The sequence below is a fragment of the Oryza sativa genome, chromosome 1 (assembly GCF_034140825.1).
Source record: "Oryza sativa Japonica Group chromosome 1, ASM3414082v1".
NCBI classification, from domain to species: domain Eukaryota; kingdom Viridiplantae; phylum Streptophyta; class Magnoliopsida; order Poales; family Poaceae; genus Oryza; species Oryza sativa.
The window spans coordinates 25,425,986-25,450,188 of record NC_089035.1 but is presented as its reverse complement, the minus strand read 5'-3'; the positions used below and the strand labels follow the sequence as shown (position 1 = coordinate 25,450,188).

At 47.1% G+C, this 24,203-nt stretch overlaps 2 protein-coding genes across 5 annotated transcripts; both read left to right on the top strand.

Moving 5' to 3' along the window:
• Positions 1-1,752: 1,752 nt before the first annotated feature.
• Positions 1,753-10,058, top strand: LOC4326677 (S-type anion channel SLAH2). 4 transcript variants are annotated; one of them, XM_015766336.3, is made up of 3 exons: positions 1,753-2,087; positions 7,698-9,259; positions 9,368-10,058. In XM_015766336.3, exons 2-3 carry the CDS (start codon positions 7,712-7,714, stop codon positions 9,794-9,796), a joined length of 1,977 nt encoding a protein of 658 aa, XP_015621822.1. In that variant the 5' UTR covers positions 1,753-2,087; positions 7,698-7,711; the 3' UTR covers positions 9,797-10,058. The 4 variants fall into 4 exon arrangements, with proteins under 4 accessions (XP_015621822.1, XP_015621823.1, XP_015621820.1 ...); XM_015766337.3 differs by lacking the exon at positions 1,753-2,087 and adding an exon at positions 5,959-6,135; XM_015766334.3 differs by lacking the exon at positions 1,753-2,087 and adding an exon at positions 7,359-7,484.
• A 4,056-nt stretch (positions 10,059-14,114) lies between these two features.
• LOC107276638 (protein TOO MANY MOUTHS) lies at positions 14,115-15,893 on the top strand. The gene has a single exon (XM_026022563.2). It carries the CDS (start codon positions 14,229-14,231, stop codon positions 15,711-15,713), a length of 1,485 nt encoding a protein of 494 aa, XP_025878348.1. The 5' UTR covers positions 14,115-14,228; the 3' UTR covers positions 15,714-15,893.
• Positions 15,894-24,203: the final 8,310 nt, after the last annotated feature.

Genomic DNA, 24,203 nt, shown 5'->3' with positions numbered 1-24,203 from the left:
CGGTCAGGTGGGCGATCGACACGGCGTCCCTGGCGCCGTTCCGTGAGCGAGCCGCCTTGTGACCCGATCGACAGATCGACTGATGAATCGCACGAAGTGGTTTTCGGTGACTCTCTTTCGGTCGGGTCTTGAGTCAGGCGCGTCGGGCGCGGCATGCGATCAATGGCAATGTGGCTTTTACAATGTCGTGTGCTTTCCGGCCGTCTCGGTCCAACTGCGACGGCCGGCCGCCTCTTCCGCCGTGCTGGCCGCGCCGGTATGTTGGAAAGGTGCCGGTGCACTAGCTAGCTAGTGTGGTTAATTACCATCGGAAAGCAGACACGATTTCTCATCTCAAGAAAAAAAAAGAAAAGCAGATATACATTTTCTCATGCATTTTCACACACACCATATGCATCGGTCGGCCGGGGAGAATAAGGAAAAGGAGAAAACATTTCGGTGAATTTTCACAGGATCATATCAAATGCACAGTCGTACTGTTTTTTAACGACCACATGTGTCCAATCTGTTCCTTGGAATTTGGTTCCATTCTGACGTGTTATATGCGCTGAAGTACGTACTCCCCGTGGCTGTTACGTACGCCGCACTAGCACATATGGTTCGATATTCCTGTTCTAAACTTCAACAACATCCTGATTTTTCCTCGGTTTTCGTTAGCACGTTTTTCAAACTACTAAACGGTGTATTTTATGTGAAAATTTTCTATATAGAAGTTGCTATAAAAAACAAATAAATCCATTTTTATTTTTTTTTAATAATTAAAACTTTATTAATTATATGCTAATAACTTGTCTCGTTTCACGTGCGCACTTAATCTTCATCCCTAGCTCCCAAGCTAGGGCTAACCATGCCGGGTCGGATGGGATCCAACTTGGGCTGAAAACGGGTGTTTCCCAGGCAAATTTTCAGCATTATATTGACCACCATGCAACATACAAAGCCAAAGCTAGGCTGCAGAGTGGCGCCTTTTGGACCGGTTCTGGCGCATGCTAATTGCAAGCTAGCCTCCTCTCCTCCGGGAAAACCCATGAGCCGGACCCATGCCCATGATCGAAATCAATCGATCGTAGCTAGCCTCCCCACTTGCAACAGTTGCGGTGCACACTCTGCAGTACAGCACGCAGTACGAACACCACCTTTTACACATCGCTCCACGACGCACTTGAGTACTACTTGGCGGTGATCATGTCAGGATCACCGATGATTCCTCTTCATCAAAAAGAATCACTGATGATGATAACCTTTCCTTGGCCCTATGTCCGTGTCCAACCGATCGAAGAGCGATCGCCGATCGGAATTCACCTGCCCGAGTAGAAGCCTCGTCGCGAGCACAGGCTACAGGCGTGGTAGTATAGGGGCCGGGGCTAGATCCTGACCGTTCCTACATGGCACTAGCTCAGATCACAAAGTCACTGACCAATGGCCGCTGACGAAGATGGTGGCCACTATCTTTGCCGACTGGCTGACGCATATCTCCCGTAGCAGAGGGCCCCCCATCCTCCTTTTGTGCGTGAGGTAGGAGTAGATCGAAGGATCGGCAAGCATATGGCTGCCATCGTGCACGACCTAATTAAACCATCCCTCCATCCCAAACACACATCAGATACACACCACCATACACGTCGAGACCAGTTGTGGTAATTCAATTTCTCCTCGTCGTTTTAAGTTAATTAACTACTTTAATTAGTTCACCTTTTTTTTCCAAGCTACCCTATAAAAACGGCGGCCTGTCTCGAGCTCCCAGAGTGCGAGAAGCACTACGACCACTGCCTAGCTCGGACTAGCTAGCTGCCTTTTGCTTCGCTTAAATCTTTCCGCATTCACCGCGAAATAATCCCATCCATAATCCGGCATCTCTCTAGCGATCTCGCGGCGGCGCCGGCAGCAGCTAGCAGCAGCAGCAGCAGCCAAGAACTGCACACGCAGCCAGCTACCAACAGCGGGGCAGGTGGTCGCTGATTTGTCGTCGAGGTCGCGTCGTTTTCGCGCATCTGGCGCGCGGGCAGGGCACCGCGCCGTCGTCAACGTTAACCGCAGAGCAGCGGCGGCTACGCTTGGAGGCTAGCGGCCGGGCGGCGACTAGCCAGGTACGTACGGATATACGCCGAAGTATATTACTTACTGACTTCATTCATTCCCCAGTTTTTCTAACTCCTCTGCCGCTAAGCTAGCTATAGCTAGCTAATTTATCTGCCGTTTGCTTACGCGATAAGACATGGACGTGAACCTCTAATTTATCTGTGGTATGTATTGTACCATACATGCATGGCTAGATGAGGACGGCCCCCGCTTGTCGCTTGCCGAGTTCTCGATTTATTAGTCCGTTTTCACAAAAGGATTTGGTCGGCTTGTTGTCTGTTTGCTCGATCGTGCTGGGTTTACTTCCAGGCTCTGGAGCCTAGTTAAGTGTATCGTACGGCAATTGCTCTTAAGTTAATCCCGTGTCATAGCTGTCCACAACTAGCTGCGTACGCTAGCTTAGCTAGTATAGAAGCTACGGCTACCACTGATGTTTATATAGTGTACGGGTAGGTGATTTTTTTGTTGCTACTAGTCATGTTTCAGATGATGTAGCTAGGTCGATCCGGAGTATATATTTGCTTGGTTGGATCTATTCAGCTGCTGACCTTGCTCCCATTGTCAGCTAAGGAAAAAGAAAAAAGCTAGCCCTCCGTTCTTAAAGATAAATATAGTATTTCTAGGTTATTTAGTAAAATTCAAAGTTAAAAGAGAACTATAGGCTAAATTTAAAATTACATGATTTTTCTCTTTTAAGCACTTGATTGGCTGAAAATGTTTTGGATATCCGGAATCAGCGTAAATAAAATACTCCATATACTTATTTGTAACTAAAAAGCCAAAGCACTAGCAAACTACTAAGTAACTTCTAAATTAGAAGCCTAATTGGTCCCATGCTGGCTTTTGCCGCCTAAAATAACCTCGGCAACAATATTTAATGAGAACGCACATTTTCAATTTTCGACTAATAAAATACTTAAGTAATTATATTGTAAGCTCCTTGGAGACTTCGGAGTCTGACTCTGATACTGTAGTAGTAGCATTCACCTTGTCTCTACGTATAGTACTACTAGTCTTACCGAAATACATAGAATAAATTAATTAGAGATAGTAGCTTCACGTTGTGGTCAAATAGTTTGTTTGCGTATGGTTGGTCGGAGAGCTACGTATTTTTATATCCGCTGAATTCAAAGATGGATCGACTCAAGGGTCCTTCTTTCATATTTAAATTGATCCAGATCTGTTTATGTTCCAGCATTAAAAAATATATATGGGCCTGACAAGTGCCAGCAGATTTTAAGTTGCTTAATCAGTTCATATGAGTTTAGCAAGTATACAAGCTATAATAATTAATAAGTCCCCTTCTTGTGTTGGTCGACGTCTATGACGGTAACGTATGACATATACTCCATAGTAGATCCATACTACTTCCTCCGTTTCACAATGTAAGTCATTTTAGTATTTTCCACATTTCATATTATTGTTAATGAATCTATATAGATATATATATCTAGATTCATTAACATCAATATAAATGTGATAAATGCTAGAATGACTTACATTATGAAACGGAGGGAGTAGCTAGTATACTAGCTTACTACACTAAACCATCTCTTTTTGATGTTGTATATAAATTTTGTACTAAGTTTTGGACGGTATATACTCCTCGCTGATTTTTATGTATTTGCAGTAGTACCATAAAGGAGAGACATTGGTATGTATATTTTTCTAACTTAATTAGTACTCCAGGGTATACATACTCTTCGCTGATTTTTATGCATTTGCAGTTAGTACCGTAAAGAAAATAAATCGGCATGTATATTTTTCTAATTAACTTAGTAGTACTCCAGGTCCTATGCATTGGAGTTCATGTGTGCCACTTGTTTTTCAAAGAATGCATGCTGGAATTCCTTCAGCATATTTAAATATTGGTCACACAAAAACTGCGACGTGAATGTTTGGAGGGTCATTTAGGAACAAGGTACAGATTGAAAGGATTGGTTCATGATGGATTTGGAATTCCTTGTTAGACTGTTGATTTCCTTCTAGAGCTTGCAACATTTTTTTTCTCTATTTCCACAAGTATTTAGTGGAGGAAGATTACAGACCTGTCCACTGCATCATGGAACACACAACTATAGACTATTAAGGTCGGGTCTGAGTGAAAGCTCATTCAGGACAAACCGAGGAAAAAAAAACTGCTACAGTATATGCAGATAATATCGAGTTTACCCCAAATCTGTTCTTGAAAATACCAACACTTTTAAATACACCCCCTCCCCTCCGGAAAAAAAACAGCTAGAAAATGTACTCCAAGGTTAAGACCAAGTAAAAAAGCTCCTATCAGGACTTAATTAACAAGATTTTTTAAAAAAATTGTGTAGGACAGAGTACAACAACTATATGCTATCAGAATAGATTTGTCCCACGTTTTCCGAACTGTCCTTGAATGGACAATTAATCACAATTTTGACATAATGGCAGAATGAGTTCACAACAGACGCACTAATCGTACTTTCACTTATTTTCAAGCTTGAAATGACATAAGGGACCATGTAGCCAAAGACTAATGAAACCACGCAGCCTGTCCGGCTAAAATGATGTACGTGGACCGTCGTTTGCCGCAGGCACGAAGAAAACATTATTCTTATTTTTCTGGAGCCAACGTGAACCCTTGTTCCCAGGCACAAATTTCCTCGACTGAAAAGTTTTGCTATTTTTTTTCAAATTAAGACGAAATAACTATCAACCATGTACAATATTCCAGATCAGTCCAAAAAGCAATCACCCCTAAAGTAATAACCCAAAACACTACGGCTCCGGCTGGTTCAGCTGCGTATCGATCATAATCGAAAGTGATATTTTCTTTCAAAGTTTGATTATTTCTTTTAACAAAAAGATAACTTGCTCCGAACACCCCTGAATCCCTGATAATAGAAGAGTCAGAAGCAGCGAGATGCGAGGAAAGCTGTCGTGGGAACCTAGGACGATGTAAACGATCGAGAGAAAATATACAGTGCAAACCATATATACAGTGAAAACTTGGAAACTATCGTTGGATCGAGAAATTGATGTCCAAAATTCATCCACGTCACCTTGGAAGTTCACTGTATATGTGGTTTGCACTACATATTTTTCCAACGATCCAACTGAAAACATCATCGCTTAGAGCTTCAGTTTCTACTTTCCACTGCCCCTGTTACTGTAGCAGTCTCACCCATTTTTCTTCGGGGGCGGCGATGGGACACCAGTGCATTCTCCTCCCAAAATTCTCGGGAGAGGGTACGATGAGTACGTTACGTTTGCCTCGGCCGTCGTGGTCGCGCGCGCGCCTCGGCCCTCAGTTTTTATTTTCCTTTCTCTCTCTCTCTCTCTCTCTCTCTCTCCCCTCCTCCTCGACGCGACGCCCCAGTGACATCTCGGAAACGAACCGGCTCGCGGTCGCCTCTCGTACCCCCTTGGCCGGTGCCCGGTACACGGGCAAGCAGAGGCTACGCCGCGATCTCTCTCATTCTCTCGCGCGCTCGCGGATGCACGGGAGACGGGGACGCTGCTACGGCGGCGGAGGAATCGTAGGAAAGCGTAGGGAGCACGTGGTGGTGGTTTCGTCGCGCGGTGCGAACGGTCGCTCGCGATTGGTCAAGGCGGGGGCACGGGGAGGGAGACTGTGCCCGACTGTGCGTGGGCCCCCCCCCCCGAGGAGTACGCGGGTTGTTGTTCGTCCGTGCGTGCGCTCTCGCTCGCGCTTTGACTCGCCACCTTTTGTATTTCCACGCTGTCTCTGCGCCCTCTTATTCTTTTCTCTCTTTTCATTCTGTAGGTCACTCATTTTTTTTTCTCCCATTCTTTTTTTTCCGTCTTTTATTAAGAATGGTGAGGACACCCTGGGTGCCCTGCTTGACTACTTCTATATATACTCGGTGAGCTGCGGTTGCGGCTATCACCTTCCTCAGCAGCACATAGCAAGCAGCTTCCTCTGCTGAGTGCTGGGCTAGAGGCTCTGCTTCCTTTGCGAGCTCTTTCATCTGTGTTCATCCTCTTCCAGTTCCAGCTTCATACATCGTAAGAGATCCTGCCGTGGAGTGTCGCACTGACGAACAGATTCTTAGGCCCAAGGTAAAGTATGCAGAGGAGTATGTAGTATAGTATGATTTTAGGAACTCTGCAGCGGCGTTTTCCCGTGTTTCGGTGTCATCCCTGTCGGTAGAGAAGATGAAGTTTATCTTTGCCTGCGCTAGCTTTGAGAGGTCTAATTTGGTTTTAGAAGCTGCTCTAATTCTAGCACGGGTGTCCATGTCCTCATGTCCTGTAGAGTCAGTTCTCTGTTCGTTGTTGCATGGGCATGTCTAGCTCAGATATGGCTGTGCAAGAACGACGTGTACGCGATGGATAGCTTGCCAACCTACCCCCAGCATCCAGGCAAGATGTTTGGTGGTGTCCGGGGGACTCTCGGTCACATCTGGGGGAGGGTCCCGGTTCAACACTTTCGGTCGGTCCAATGCTGCCCCGTAGCTTAGACTGCGACGTTAATTCGCATGTTGTTTTCTTCCATGGCTAGTTTATTGCGTCACATAGTAACAGCAGCTAGTTTTCCGGTAATCTGGCGGCTCAGGGAGTCAGGGAGATCGACCGCAAAAAAGTCGTACTGGTGATCTACATATTCTCAGCGTGATCGATCTCTGAGATTGATGTGTCCGTGTGTCACAATCGTGTAGGACGTACTGGCCGGTCCGCCTATAGCCGGTCGTACATGTTCGGTTTCCACACGAGTCCGTCTAGGACCACACATTCTCATCTTGGTCTCCGGGCTCATATCTGTAACGAAAAACCTTTTGGAATTAGCGATATGTCATAATGTCAAACCAAGCAGAGCCAGCGACGGAGGCCGATCGTACGTTCGTACCCTGCTTGTCCAAGCCGATTAGTTATTGACTGATTTATTCCGGTTTTGATGTACTGTACTGTACCAGGGGAGACTGTAAGATTTTTTTTTTTACTCCTACTTTTCAGTCAAGGAGGAAGAAGTGTCGAATTTTGACAAGAAAAGACAACTGTTATTATTTTTCTTTTTCATTTTTCCCATTGCCGACGGCGATGTGCTTATTGGCGGTACACTGAACCTTCACGAACAGTGGAGACGAAAACGGCCGTCACCGTCCCGTCGCCGTCATCCGGCCGGCGGCGTGCTCTGCCGCTCCACTGGCATGCACCCACAGTAGCACACCCCGGCGCGCATGCGGGAAAGGAGAATATCGTAGCCAACGTGCATTCCGGCCTCGTGCTTCCCCTTACTCGCGCGCGTCTCTATAAATCGAGCACCGGTCGCGCCGTGCCGAGCTGAGCCAAAATCGAGCCCGAAACTCCGGAAGCGTACGGGAGAAAAACTTGTTGTTTGCGTTTAGCGAGCTGTGAACTGTTTTGATGGTGCATGCTGAACGCGTGTAGAGAAGTAGAGAGAAATCCAGGTAAGATTAACTGTAGGTAGGATAGGTTGATATGGCCAGGATCGCCATACGGGAATGCCCACCCGTGCTTCGGCCGAATTGGCGTGTGATCTGGTACTGCGGTACTTGATGATTACGTTCTTGAGAAATTATTAAAACTTTGCTTTTTTTTTTGTTGCTTTACTTGGGAGATTGATCGCTAAACGAGTCAATCTGTCGTTGTATGGTGTGCAGGTTTCGTGAACGGTATGGAGTTCGGCAACGACGTCCGGATCAGAATGGACGGTGGTGTGTACGGGGAGAGCGAGCAATCGTCCGGGGAAGCCGCTCTCCCGCGGCTGCTGATCGAGGTCCCCTCGCAGGTCATCGACGGCTTCGACTGCGTCGGCGGCGGTGGCGACGCCACGGCCACGGCCACGCTCAGCGAGCAGAGCAAGGAACTCGAAATGCTGGGCGAGGAGAAGGACGTCGTGATTAGCATCCCGGCGCCGGTGTACGCTCCACGATCCGTGTCGGTGTCGGCGGCGTACGAACACGAGGGCGCGCAGATACCGTACTCCGTGTCGCTGAGCATGCCGGCGTCGCCATCGGGGTTCCACTTCTCGCAGTTCGGGATGGCGGCGGCGAAGGCGAAGGCCGTCCACCGCGACGAGGCCCGCGTGGCGCCGGCGGAGACCAGGTTCGACGACGCGCACCCGCCGGCGGTGGGGCGAGTGCAGGCGCACTCCCCGCGGCTGCTGCTGAATCAGACGCGGTTCCACTCGCAGCCCATCCTGCACCTGTCCAAGAACGACGAGACGACGCGGCGGTGCGACAGCACGCGCGACAAGCGGTTCGACCAGTTCAAGACCTTCTCCGGCCGCCTCGAGCGGCAGCTCTCCACCCTGCGCGGCCGGCCGGCGCAGGAGCACATGACCAACGGCGAGGGCGCCCCCGAGCCGAACATCGCCGAGGAGGAGACGGAGCAGGTCCCCGGCGCCGACCGCTACTTCGACGCCCTGGAGGGCCCCGAGCTGGAGACGCTGAGGGCGACGGAGACGACGGTGCTGCCCAAGGACGAGAAGTGGCCGTTCCTGCTGCGGTTCCCGATCAGCGCGTTCGGGATGTGCCTCGGGGTGAGCAGCCAGGCGATGCTGTGGAAGACGCTGGCGTCGGCGCCGCCGACGTCGTTCCTGCACGTCAGCCCGGTGGTGAACCACGTGCTGTGGTGGATCTCGCTGGCGCTGATGGGGTTCGTCTCCTTCATCTACCTGCTCAAGGTCGTTTTCTACTTCGAGGCGGTGCGGCGGGAGTTCTACCACCCGATCCGCGCCAACTTCTTCTTCGCGCCGTGGATCGCCTGCCTCTTCCTCGTCCAGGGCGTGCCGCGGCCGGTGACGGAGGTGCACCACGGCGTCTGGTACGCGCTCATGGCGCCCATCTTCTGCCTGGAGCTCAAGATCTACGGGCAGTGGATGTCCGGCGGCCAGCGGCGGCTGTCCAAGGTGGCGAACCCGTCCAACCACCTCTCCATCGTCGGAAACTTCGTCGGCGCGCTGCTCGGCGCCAAGATGGGGCTCCGCGAGGGCCCCATCTTCTACTTCGCCGTCGGCCTCGCCCACTACATGGTCCTCTTCGTCACGCTCTACCAGCGCCTCCCCACCAATGTCACCCTCCCCAAGGAGCTCCACCCCGTCTTCTTCCTCTTCGTCGCCGCCCCCAGCGTCGCCTCCATGGCCTGGGCCAAGATCCTCGGCGAGTTCGACTACGGCGCCCGCATCGCCTACTTCATCGCCCTCTTCCTCTACATGTCACTGGTACGTAACACTTACGTGCAACGAGCACACTAGCTACTACAGTACGTAATTAATTAGTATTACTAAGCTCTGCATGCGTACTTAACAATGTCTTAATCCTGTGACCAGGCTGTGAGGATCAACTTCTTCAGGGGATTCCGATTCTCGCTGGCGTGGTGGGCGTACACGTTCCCGATGACCGGCGCGGCGATCGCGACGATCACGTACGCGACGGAGGTGACCAACGTGCTGACGAGGGCGCTCTCCATCGGCCTCTCCGGCATCGCCACCGTCACCGTCGCCGGCCTGCTGGTCACCACCATGTTCCACGCCTTCGTGCTCAAGGACCTCTTCCCCAACGACGTCTCCATCGCCATCACCCGCAAGAAGCCCAAGTTCAGCAAGATCCTCGCGCACTTCCGCTCATCCAGCTCCGACATGAAGGAGTATGTGCTCTCCATCTCCAAGCCGCCCAGCTCCGACTCCGACTCGTCGGTGTCGTCCAAGGCCACCACCGTGACCGATCCGTCGGTGACCAGAGTCAAGGCGGAGCCCTAAATCGACCCCAAGTATAGCTATCTCGTCGTTAGCTGTACATAAATTCTTTAAATTATGATGTCTTGGGACAAAGATCATCGCCTTAATATGGTTGGACATTACGAGTAGTTAGTAATATAATATAATACGATCACATATAGTATAATATCCTTGGAGCAAGTTCGTGATGATGAGGATATAGAGGTCGAACGGGCAGTTTGTAAATCTACGGATGTGTGAGCTATGTGAATTATATTATTAATAAGAGAATTAATTTTGATCATTTTTTCCTACGACCTTATAATATCAATCTTAGACCTAGGGAGAGACATCCCTCCGAACATTTTTTATAAAACAATTGTGAGCAATTTAGATATTGAACACGAGACCTTAGGGTTGAAACCACACATCTTTTGCCACTACACTATCAAGTGCATCTCAATTTTGGACCTCAAGCTTCTTCTTTTTAACGGACAGGCCATTACCGACGATTTATATTAAGAATAAGGTGTCCTATTTTAAGGAGTAAACGAGACCAAACCTTACAGTGCCCAGTTAATTTGGGAAAAATGAGCAAACCATAATTACAACGCCTCACCAACAGCTAATCTAACCTAAGCTACCACGACGGAACCGACACAAGGCATCTGCCAAGTTTGTCATAGAGACGACACAATAGCCCACATATGTTATCGTTGCCAAGCTTGCCACCCAAGCGACACAACAGCTTCGACTTCACTGCAATGCTACTCCAACGCCAAAAAGAGCAAACAGAAACGATACTCATGAAGGACATCAGTCCAAACTACCAAAGAACCATTTCCTGCACGCAACTAGCATCAACAATCCTATAAAGAGATTGCAGTACTGTGTCATCGTTGCCAAGCTTTGTCGCACCCTTACAATGAAGTAGCTCTGACTCTACCCAGCAGCAACCAAATAAGAATGCTGAACACCCACGGTAGAGCAAGGAACGGAAGCAAGGCAGCGAAGGCCTCGTCAAACAGCTAGACTTGTAGGGCTTTGGAGACATTGCAGGAGTCCATCGATGGCTACCATTGTGCGCGAAAGGTTCTTGATGCTAGGAGATGTCAACGCCAAAACGACGCCTCCAAGAAGGGGAACGACACCTAATGGCGTCGTCGTCATGCCGGCCCATGGCCTGGCAAGGCTTTCACCGGTGATTCCTATTCAAAGGTCCACACAACCATCGTGTACAACGACCATCGTCGGACCACCACACCAACCCTTTAGCACCCAAACCCAGTCAATGACCGTCGTCAGTCACCACCGCTACTGCTAGCACCCAAGCGACCCATGCCGGCTTCCTCCTCACGCAGACCCCTGCCAGGCATGGCCACGTGTCGCTACGAGCCTCATGCATCGCCGTCCACGGCGTCACAGTGACTCCACCGGCGTCGCCCTCGCGCCGCCACCAGCACGGGCACGCCGCACCGCACCTCCCGTCCATGCCCTCCTGTCCACGCCGCGCCGTTGCGACCTCCTGCCGCGCGTCGCCATCGGCACCGCTGCCCACGCCGGCTGCTCCCCGCCTAGGATTGAGCAGGGGTGCCGCCGCAGAAACTGGATCTGGGAGCTCCAGATCCAGCACTACCGCCGTCATCTTCGCTCTCGCGACCAAGCTCCACCGCCGCCTGCGTCTCCGTCTTGGCAAACACCGGATCCATCTCCGGGAGCACCGGATCCGTCGCTCCCTTGCCATCTCTAGCCGTCGTGGCGACGCTCCGTCCTCCCGCGCCGAGGACGAGTTTCGTGGGCCGCCTTGTCCACGTCGCCGCCTTCCTGGCTTGCCGCCCGGTTTTCTAGCGGCGAGCTCCAGGGGTGGCAAGGTGTCGAGGATTGGTGGGAGGTGGCGGCGTGGGAGGCTAGGGTTTCGCCCCCGAGCTGCCCGCGCGAGAGCGACGCGGGGACAAGAAGTTGGCAACTACTCCCTTCGTTTCAGGTTATAAGATGTTTTGACTTTGGTCAAAGTTAAACTATTTTAAGTTTGACTACGTTTATAGACAAATATAGTAATATTTTAATATCAAATTAGTTTCATTAAATCAATAATTGAATATATTTTCATAATAAATTTGTCTTGGGTTGAAAATGATATTATTTTTTCTACAAACTTAGTCAAACTTGAAGTAATTTGACTTTAATCAAAGTTAAAACGTTTTGTAACCTGAAACAGAGGGAGTAAATAACTTGGACCTCAAGTTTGCGACCTCTTTTAGTTGAATCGATTCATACATACAAAAAAAGACGATGTTTCCTGGTTCAGAAATCAGAAAGTGGACTGAGCACAGCCGGATAGCACGAAGCATTTAGCACGCATTGAGTGCGTTCCCGAGTAGTGCACTACTACATGCTGTTGACATGCACTGCAGCAACCGATCTCTCTGAACAGTGAACGACCAAATTCTTGTGGAAATCTAGCAGATGCTGATGATGGTCTGATCTGTAGTAACTGACAAAGTCGCCGGCTTCAGATGGAGAATGTGTTGTGTGTCGCAACACGCTAAACAAGCTTTATAAAAACACTTTCTGCATGCATGGTTATCCTCCGTACTGAATGACTGAATGATGAATTCCCTGAACGTTTTCCCAATTCTAGAACACGCAGCCTTAATTTGACTGCATTTCTCTGCAGTGTACGTTTGGCATCGGTTGGACCCTTGGATGTGTGCATTTCTCCTGGCATATTTTCGGCGAGCTGTCTGACTGGGCAAGGAGGCCTTTAAATAAGGATAAAAGAATTGATGTCATCACGTGCGACTGTACTGTCAAGGCTGATTAATCTGCACTCCAAAGTTTACCTAATGCTGATTGTTCTGTACTTTCAGGTAGTGTTGTCCAGCGGGATAGTAATCAACCAAAGGATGAGTTTTCTTTGTCTAGTCTGGCAGTCCCTGTGGGTGACAGTCACAATTCTGTATGGGCACTGGGCAGCATGGCTAAGGCATGAAGCATGAGATCGCGCAAATCGGTCCATTAGTGATTAGCTCAGGTTCAGAGCCCCTTCACAAAGTTAGGTGCGTATCCAGTCAGAGGCTACACATTTGCGGCACACCAGATTACCAGGTGGAATCGAAAAAAACGGGGACAAAACAAAATTGCTTCGAGAAAATTTGCAACGAAAATAGTCCTCTTGAAAGATACTGAACACATAGTGTCGTCTTGAAGTACTGAATACAGTGTAGGGGACAAGATATTAATTGTATCATTGTATGTTCAGAAATCAAGGATTCAGGATGGATATAGCTGTAAGGTAACGGAGAACTATTGTTTCTTGATCCATAGCTGAGCCCATTGAGCCAGCTATATGATCTGGAGGCCTTTGGGCCTCTTATTGGGCTACCTGGCTTTCTTGCTTCTCATTTCTCTTCGTTGATTTTCGTTTGTTTTCCTCGTTGCTGAATTCTGAAGACCTGGGGTCTGAGAAAGTGCAGCAAGCAAACCTGAAAGACTGAAACGTCAGGATGACCTGTGAAGAGGAAGGAACTAGTGAATTTCTACATTTGGATAGGACAACGAGGAAGAATAACTTATCAGAGGTTTTTTTTTTCTTTTTGCCCATGTCTTCGTCAGTATGGCTTGAAAGATCAAATATTTGATCATTTATTTCTCAGTCTTGCTGTAATAGTAATCTTGAAATAACCATCTGCATTTCAGTTCATCAATAGGGTTATGACACTGCAAACATTAGCCTTTGCTATAATGACACTGGACCCACATTTCATAGACATAGATGGGCCCATTTATCATCCACTCGGAGTCTCAAAACAGCGAAGCCCCCATGTTTGTAGTCCGAATATTGCAATTTTCTCATGAAAATGCGAGCTGGGAGTAAAACGAAATGCAGTCAGGTAGACCAGTGAGCCAGGGATGGTAGTACTCTGCAGTCTGCAAGAACAGCATTAACCTTTCCTCTGCATCTCAACTACTGCCTACTTGTGATTTTTCATCCACAACGCTAACTTCAGGCTCCAGATTACGAACGTCTTGATCTTTTCGCGAACGCACGAACGTCTTGATCGAACAAACAGCAACTGTTTACACTGCCACTGAACCGCTGAACCGCAGGTCGCCTGTAGCGAAACAATACAATTACCAGATCAAAATTGCTAGCAGAGGCATGCTCTCACTGCTCCATGCCACCAGGATGTCGCGCAATATTGTTCAGTTCCGATTTCCCGTGAAACCAATTGAATGCAGGCAAATCCTCAGTTCATTTACTCCATTTCTCCCCCATATCCCGTGACCACCATTTACTCGTCTCTCGCCGCATTCACCCGCCACGAACACTGCGGCCTCCGCGAGTCGGCGGCCTCGGCGCGCGCGCCTCTGACACTATAAAACCTGCGCCTTCTGCCACCCTCTTCCCTCCAAATTCCCAACGGTCGTGACCCTTCCGAGCGCATCGCGTCGCACGAGCGTGCAAGGTGATATGGTGGCCTCTGCGCTCTCCGCGACGGCGGCGGCGACGGTGGTGGTGGCCGTCGTGGCGGTGCTGGTTGCGGTGTGCAGGGGGGAGTTCACGGTGGTGGTGCCGGACTCGTCGTCGTCGGCGGCGCTGGTGAACGCGCCGCAGACGGGGCTGTCGGACCGGGCGCGCACCGATCCGGCGGAGCAGCGCGCGGTGCAGGAGGTGATGGCGGCGACGGGGAACGGGTGGGCGTCGGGCATCGCCGACGTGTGCCGCGGGCGGTGGCACGGCATCGAGTGCGTGCCCGACCGCGGGGAGGTGTACCACGTCGTGTCGCTCTCCTTCGGCGCGCTCTCCGACGACACCGCCTTCCCGGCGTGCGACGCGGCGCGGGCCACGCTGTCGCCGGCCGTGCTCGCGCTGCCGCACCTCAGGTCGCTCTTCTTCTACCGATGCTTCACGGCCAACCCGCAGCCCGTCCCGGCGTTCCTCGGCCGCCTCGGCCCGGCGTTCCGTTCGCTGGTGCTCCGGGAGAACGGCCACGTCGGGGCGATCCCGCCGGAGCTCGGGAACCTGACGGCGCTGCGGGTGCTCGACCTCCATGGCAACAACCTCACATCCGCCATCCCAGCCACCGTCCAGTCCCTCGCGCACCTCCAGCTTCTCGACCTGAGCTACAACCAGCTCGCCGGCGAGGTGCCACCCTTCAAGTTCCAGCACCTAAGCATCCTGGACCTCAGCCACAACGCGCTGCAGGGCGGCGTCCCGGCGAGCCTAGGGCAATGCCGTTCGCTGCTCAAGTTCGACCTCAGCCAGAACCGCTTCGCCGGCACGATCCCCGACGCGCTCGGCGACCTGTCCGACCTCATCCTGCTCGACCTCAGCCACAACGCGCTGTCCGGCCCGATCCCGGCGGCGCTCGGCAGGCTGTCGTCGCTGCGGTCGCTCATCCTCGGCGACAACCGGATGCAGTTCACGACGGTCCCCGGCGACATCTTCGCCGGGCTCAGGGCGCTGACGACGCTGGTCCTCTCCGGCATGGGGCTGGAAGGGTCGTTGCCGGAGTCGATCGGGGAGCTGGGCCACCTCCGGGTGCTGCGGCTGGACAACAACGAGTTCACCGGGGTGATCCCGGCGAGCTTCCGGCGGCTGGAGCGGGCGAGCGAGCTCCGCGTGGACGGCAACCGGCTGGTGGGGCCGATCCCGTTCGGGAAGCAGATGATGTGGCGGCTAGGCAAGAAGCTCCGCGTCGGCGGCAACGAGGGGCTCTGCTACGACGCCAAGCAGCAGGGCCTTGAGGGCGTCGTCGCGCTGGCCGGCGTCGCCGACTGCGACAGCGTCAGGAGCCGCACGACGCAGCACCTGGGAGGCCGCCTGAGGAACACCGGCGGCTTGCCGGCGGCGGCGGCTGCTGCTCCCAGCGTCGGCGTCGGCGCGGGCGTTTGTGTCGGGAGTTGGCACGTTTTCGTCGGCGTTCTCGTGTCGCTGCACCTTGCGAGGTTGTAACGTTCTGCCTTGTGTTGGTTGAAGCGTGCCTGCCAGCGTGGGCTGCACGCATGGACCTGACCAAGGTCCATGGTGTAAATTAGGGCGTAGGGAAATTTTGATCAGGAGGAATTGTACAGTGTTCTTGCTGATTGAGGTGTTGTTTGTTGTTTCGTCAGGAAATAAAGGGAACGTTCGATCTGTCCTGTCGTTCTGGTTTGCTTCTGTCGCCTGTCTTTTGCAGTTAATGTCTGACCCGTTTATATTAGGCCCATGGTGGCCCATCCGCGGTATAACGATGTGGATTGGAGTAAGTTCATTTTTGGTCCTTAACTTGACAGCGAGTTCGATTTTCGTTCCTGAACCAAATTACCATATACATCAACAGTCAAAACCAGTGCAAATAAGATTCCAATGTGGTTTGGATGACGGTTTCGGCTAACGTGGCACTTACATGACTAATTTGACTTAGTTCTTGTCTTACGTGACGGTGAAATGGCACCGGAAGCAAATTATAAAGATTAAATAGTATGTAAGACAAAAGATAAAAAAAAAAGTTGGACCCACATGTCAGTGGGTCCCACCCTCATCTCTATCTCCATGATCGATAGCACGTCAGCGCCTCCTTCTTCCCTCTTCCTCCCGGCCATCCTCGAGCTCCATTGTCACCGACTGACTGACTTTTTAATTTTTATATTAGGACGAGAACCAAGTCAAACCTGCTATGTAGACGCCACGTCAGCCACAAGGCCCGAAATCGTCTTAGGATAAATTAGCTATTAATTAAATGCTTACGACGTGATGAAAAAATAATGGCTAATTGATTACTACCTCCGTTCTCAAATATAACAACTTCTATCTATAAATCTAGACATATATATGTCCAGACTCATTGCTAGAAATGCTTATATTTTAGAACGGAGGGAGTAATTGCTTATGATGGTAATTAATTATTTAATCGTGCAAGTTCGTTCTGTAGTGCTGTGAGTTCGCATCCGTCCGATTTCCTTCGTGCAAAGCCGAGCACTCATCGCGCTAAGTCCTGATATAAAACTCGCCCCCTCCCCTCTCTTCAGCGGTAATAATATACTTTTGCTAATTTCTTCTAGAAAACCGGTGAAAATTATTTATTGAGTAAATTTCACAAAACTACATATACTTTGACCAAATTATCACAAAACTACAAATTTAGCAACAAATTTATCACAAAACTACATGTTTAAGACTAATTATCACAAAACTACATATTTAATAATAAAATTATCACAAAACTACATATTTTGGGGGTTAAATTCGTTGCACTAATATTATGTTTGAGTTGAAAATGTTCAAGTTTTATGATTAATTGATATTAAACATATAGTTTTGTGATATCTTTGTTACTAAAATTTATAGTTTTGAGATATTTTATCTTAAATCTGTAGTTCCGTGATAAAATTAGTGTTAAATCTGTAGTTTTGTAATACATCATGTTAAATCTGTAGTTTTCTGATAATTTGACCAAAATACCTGTAGTTTCGTGAAATTTACTCTTATTTATTTTTTTTTGAAACGTTTTAATTTTCATTAGGCTTGGAGCCTTGGACCCACTGGGTATTTTTTTTAAAAAAAAAACTGACACACTGGGTTAAGTGGGCACGCGTAGGTGTACGAGAGCGCAAGCATGTGGAGCATAGCATATGCCATGTGTAGGCCTTGCTTGGGCACATTCAATGACGATGTGCTCACACTGACCATACATGTGTATCTTCATGCTCAATATTATTCGTACATGGCAAGCCATCATGGTTAAATTATGACTACGGTTATTATGGGCATGTTTGGTTCATTGCCCAAATGAACCAGGTAAAAAAGGAATAAGTTCATTTTACATCCCTAAGCTTTTTGTTTATCTAAATACACCTCCTAGCTACAAAATCTATTAACTTATTAAAGAAATAGAAAAATGAGCCTCCACGTTCGCTCTCACGGCCTAAAATTCCCATATTAATCGAAGAAAAAGAAAAACAGAGTTGATATAGAAGTACAATTTAGAAATAGTTGAAATTCAGAATTAAGAAATAAGAAATATTGGAAGAGGAGACTAGAGTCCATATAGAAATACAATTTAGAAAGAGTTGAAATTCGGAATTAAAAAATAAGAAATATAGGAAGAGGAGACTAGAGTCCATATAGAAATACAATTTAGAAACAGCTGAAATTCGGAATTAAAAATAAGGAATATTGGAAGAGGAGACTAGAGTCATATAGAAATACAATTTATAAATAACTGAAATTCGGAATTGAAAAATAAGGAATATTAGAAGTAGAGTATAGAGTCCATATAAAAATACAATTAAGAAATAATATAAATTCGGAATTAAAAATAAGGAATATTAGAAGTAGAGTATAGAGTCCATATAGGAATTTAAAACTAATTAAAATTCGGAATAAACATAATAAAATTAAAAGTAGAGTTTAGAGTTCGTACAAAAATATAATTTACAAATAACTAAAATTCGGAATTTAAACAAAACATGGGAAGAAGAGTCTAAAGTCAATATAGAAATACAATTTAGAAGTAGCTGAAATTTGAAATTAAAAATTAAAAAATATTGAAAGATGAGTTTAGAGTCCACATAGAAATATAATTAGAAATAATAAAAAAAATAAGAATTAAAAATAAATAATATTGGAAGAAGATACTAGAATCTATATATAGAAATACAATTTACAGATAACGAAGATTCGGAATTAAAAAAATATTGAAAGACGAGTCTAGAGTCCATATAGGAATATAATTTACAAATAACTAAAATTTGATATTAAAAATAATTAATAACTAACACGCATATAAAATACAATATGAATATTACACATTAGTAGTTTCGTAAAGTTAGTACAAAATTTAAAATTATGTTGTCATTTTAATATATTTGAATAATACATTAAGAAAACATATATGCTATTATATGAGAGAAAATATAATGATGCTAGCCGCGTAATCTGCGCGGGCCACCATGCTAGTTAGGTATAATGCATCACCTAACTATCAATACTGAATATTTTACCCCCTCGAGTTGTTTTACTATAGTTTTGCTACACGTGGATATCTCATAGGATGCCAACTGTTCAATAAATCCACATCATCTAAACAATAGAGGGCTCACCCACTTCATCTTCTTCCTCCTTTCTCCCTCTCCTCCGTCTCTCTTACCCCACACAGTGCGGCTAGTGAGGCTTCAAGAGCGGCTGACGATGAGCGCTTTTTTCCCCTTCTCTCTACTCCCCCTTTGTTGCCGCACCCCTGAGCGCTGGTGAGCTTGATCTCTCCCTCCCAACTACCCTTCTGAGAGCCGGTGAGCTCTAGATCACCCTCCCCCGTCGCCGCCCCCTTGTCACTGCCCCATTCTGGGCCGAGCGTTGGCGAGCACAAGCTAAAGATCCAACATCCTGCCTCACTTCCTTGAGCTGGAGCACAAACACGAGCTCGAGCTACTTGGGGATGCCGAGTTCAGCGAAGGCGACTAGGCTTTGAGATGAGGAGTTCGAGCTAAACAAGGAAGAAGCGGATGCGGAGCTTGAGCTGGACCTTGTCCTTGACCAGGCGATGATGCCTTGTCAGATACCGCGCTGCCGCTTGACGTAGCTTTTCCCCCCTCCGTTGCATGTGCCTTGTCATGGATGGGCTAGCGGGGAGTGGAGGGAGGGAGCTCATTGGCTGCCTCCAACCTTCTATTCCTCATTTTCCTCATCACAGCCCCTCTTCCTTGCCCCTCTCCACACGTGACCGGTGAGATGGTTTGACTGGTGGGACTATGCTGATGTGGCGTTCAAATGAATCAAAACCAGTCTTAAAATTGCTCGAGGGCGTAAAATGATTGGTATTGATAGTTAGGGGTATATTATACCTGATTTTGTAGTTCGGGGTATATTTTAGGCAAACATAAGAGTTTGGGGGTGTAAAATGGACTTATCCCTGTAAAAAATCTATCATCCATTTGGTTTTGTTTTTTTAAATGGTATTGAAAAATTATTTGACATTCATTTCTTTACAATATTACAAATCTAGGGCTAGTTGATCTTGCCCAAAAAAAAGGAACACTCCAAACAACTTCGTTAAAGTTTTGGTAATTATTAAATCTTGTCGTAGACAAAAAAAAAACAAAATTGAAAGCCTAGGATTGACATAGAATAAAGGACTTGTCCAATTTGTAGCCACTCTCAACTCTACCTTACTAAAATTTGGTTGAACTTTGAAAAGTGCAAATATCTAGAATTATCAAAGTTTGGTAACATAGCTGATGTGAAAAACTACTAAGATTTCTAACATATGTTTGGTTTGTTACCCTACTAGAGTTTTATAAAGCCAAAATTTAATAAGGTTAAAAGTTACAATTAAGTGAATAAGTTTAAAATGTACTGTATGCACCATTGCCCTCAAGGGATGGTGTTGGTAGGACACATTTTGTTTTGTTTTTTTTTCTGCAGCTAGAGTTTCACCATGCCTTCTAGTTCTAGGTTAAAGGGTAAATTGGAACAATGTCATTATAATTTTGCAAAGTTTGAGATATGCCATCAGTATCTCAATGACATGTAGGACCCACATAAGTCAATGACATGTGGGTCATGATGGCATATCTCAAATTTTGAATTAAGTTGGAAAAAAACAGACAATATGCCACTCCACAAGATTGCAAAGGATAAAATGCCATCCATTAGAGTGCAAAGGATAAAATGCTACTCAATAGCTTATCATCAGTATACTTTGCCACTTTGAGTAGTTTTGAGACTAAAATACCCCTACTATGGAGAGAGAGGAAGGGAGAGACGAACGACGTCGGTCGTGCTCGTCGCCGGTGGGCAGCGAGCGTGCGGGGGTGGGCGGCGAGAAGGGGAGGAGGACTGCGCCGCCAGGGGGACGACAGTGCCGGCTCCATCGGGGGAGGGCGCCGAAGTGGGGAAGGATGACGGGGGGAGGAGGATGGCGCGGCGACGGGGACGACGGTCTGAGGCTCCATCGCCGTCGTCTCTTCCTCCACCCTGTACTCCTCCCCCCTGTCGTCCCCGCCGGCTGCCGCCGCCGCTGTCCGCGCGAGGCATCCGGCGCCGCCAGCCCGGCCCTCCCCAGCGCTCCTCCCCCTGCGTCGCCTCCTCATCCTCCCCCTACCCCCGCCGCTGCCGCCTCCTGGCGAACGCGCGGGTAGGCTCGCCGCGTTCCCGCGTCGTCGCCTCCACCGCCGTCGCCTCTTCATCCCCCCACCGGCCGCCGCCCTATCCTCCTCCCAGCCGGCCGCTGCCGCCACCGCCCGGAGAGGCCTCCACGCCGCCCGGCCGGCCCTCCCCTCTCCCTCTGTTCCCTCTCTCTCTCTAGGGGCATTTTGGGCACAAAAATCTCTAAAGTGGCATTTCATCCGGTAGGCAACGTATTGAGTGGCATTTTATCCGGTGCATTGTATTGAGTGGCATTTTATCCCACCCATCTTATAGAGTGGCATATTGTTCGTTTTCTCAACTAAGTTGTGGCGTTTTGTGTAACTACTTTTGTCCATTCAAAATCCACTTAGATCTAATATGCGTTTGAGCTAGGGAATTCCACATCATCAGGGCCGTGTGGCCGTGTTTAGTTCACCCCTAACTACCCCGAACTTCCAACTTTCCATCAAATCCAAAACTTTCCTACACACATAAACTTCTAACTTTTTTTCAAACTTTCAATTTTTTCTCAAACTTTCAACTTTTTTCAGGAACTAAACACAACCCAGATTTTGTATAGGGTTTGGAACAACTTCTATAGGGTTTGGACGTGTCTGTTTTACTCCATGAATTGAAATGTATTTATCATGAACAGTAACGGATACTAATAGTGTATGCCCCTTTTGTTTTGACAATGAAAGCTGCACTTGATGAGTTCTTAAATGTCATTGCGGGATTAGGTGCACCTAAATGCATCTAGTCAATCCATCAAGCAGCCAAAACCAAGAGCATTCATGAACTACTCTACCTGGCAACCACCGGGTTTGCCCCATGGAAACTTTGTACTTGCAACAAACATGGGACAGGACTCCCCTCCTTGCTTTTTCAGCAACCGATCTAAATTAAAACCTGTTTCCTATTGGCTATTTCTGCAGGTACATAGGGTCCGGCATCATCTCACTGTCCAGGCTAAAATTTCTTTGCTCTGAACCCATGTGCTTTCTTAATTTTTTTTTAAGCGGTAAGTCATGGACTTTGAATTAGTTGAATATATGTGTCCGACTGTCCCGTTGGACTTTTTGGTAGGACTCCAATTCAATAATGCAACATGCGCTCACTGGTGGATCCGTTTCTTAGGCTAGATGAACGGCTGACCGGGCTCTAACCATGTTTCATCGTCGGAAATTAACTGCCGTGAAAACATGGGTTGTAGTGCTAGTTGTTTGTTGCCTGGGCTTTTTACCAAATACCTGACTTTTCTATTAGTACGTAGAATACACAATATATAGAGCCGAGTGTCCTTTAAAATGGAGGATTTTTATAGAAATCTTAACTAATCATGCAAGTTAAGGCAAATACCAAAGCAAATAAAGATTGTACGAGCAAACACCATGATCTCGTGCATACCCATCTACGCTATTTCTTGAACGTGGTTAGGTGCGCCGCATCATAGTTACATGACATCAAGAGGCTAGGCTGATGGTGGAAAAGAGATGAAATGGGAGCTAGAAGGGCATCATAGCTAAAAGGGAGAAAAGATGAAACCAAGGATGGGACAATCTAGTCTTTCATTTAACTGTTCGTTGCTCTAGTCATCTGTTGTGTTGTTCAGTGTATATAAACATTGAAATGCGTAGAAATTGAACAAAATGTTGTTTATGTTATTTCAGTTGTTTCTTTTAGGTTTCTTTTCGCTGTGGTAGCTGCTGCTCTAAACCAGTTCATTTCAGAAATAAAATGGTGAACAATACTCTTTTTCTTCTTGTAATATGCAGTAGCCACGACCAGCACTACCTAGAAAAGCCATTGTTTTAGAGTTTATATTTTTCCTCAAAATACGAATTAACATTAAGAGGTTTGGTACCAGATCACATACATTTTTAAATCAACGTTTGAAAGGAGGCCCCGTACTCTTTTACACTCACTGTGCTAACATAGTTAAAACCTCTGTTACGAGGTATAAGTACTGTCATGGACTAATCTCCAGCAGCCCCTTGACAGCTCTCCCTCGCCGTGCTTGTACCCTGCAGCTTGTAGTTTACTCCAACCCAAGAACTAGTACTACCACTGCACTGCTACAGCCAAGTGGCCCAAACGCCCAGGACACATTGCTCCTCCCTCCTCAGAACAAGTACTATGGACCTCATACCTCTTGTTTGATATAGTACTTCCTCCGTTTTATATTAGAAGACTTTCTAACATTATCCGTTCATATATATATATATATATATATATATATATATATATATATATATATATATATATATATATATATATATATATATATATATATATATATATATATATATACACACACACACACTAATGAATCACATATATGAATCTAGACAACATATATATAAATATGGGCAATGCTAGAAAGTTTTATAATATGAAACGAAGGGAGTACCATGTAAGAGCCTCATGGGTTGCCAATATTACTTAATAAATCGTTTAGACTTATTAGGGAATAAAATTAATTTATAGGTAAATTTTTATACACTTGTTCGTAACGGCTTAAAAACCAATACTAAAAAGAAATTACATTGAAAATGCTTCAAAATCAAGTTTGAAAGTTCATATTTTGCCCTTTTGCTTTGGCTTATTAGGCATACCGATGAGGCTCTAAAATTACATAATGAGATAGAAAAGAGAAAAAAAGAAAGAAAGAGAGGAGTTGCCACCCCTTATGTAAAGGGTAGTCTCTATACAAACTCCTAGATAGATAAGGGAAAAAAATCAATGGATTGAATTAAAAAAAATAAGGTATGAGTAGTATATTGGGACAAGTGCATTAGAGGCAATATGTTGTATGGGTAATTTTATCATCCTTAATAATGTACCTAGAGGTACCATATTTTCTAGTGTAATATTTGGTGCCTCTAGGCACTGAGTACCTTAAAGTACCAAAAAAATTTAGAGTAAAATTTAGTTACCTCGAGGTTGTTAATAAAATAGATACACAACGGAGACACGAATTTTATGTGGAAAACCTTTGCAGGAAAAAACCACGGGCGCCGACCGGCAATGATCACTACAGAGGAGTTGGATACAAACGCATGGGGTACATTGGACTGTCGCACCCTCCCCGTGCGGCTTACAAGAGTATGGGGCTGTTTGGATCCATGCCACAGAATGCCGCACCTCATGTTAGTCAGCCACAACCGCTTAGCCCTTGTTTGTTTTGCTTCCATAGTTTAGCCTGCCAAAGAAAGTTAGGCAGCTTCTAGCTGCTTTGCCACACATTTTTGAGCCAAAGCTATGGCAAGGATTTCGTTCGCCACACTTTTGGCATGTGCTAACTTGAGGTGTGGTAAGTTGAAATACCCAACCAAA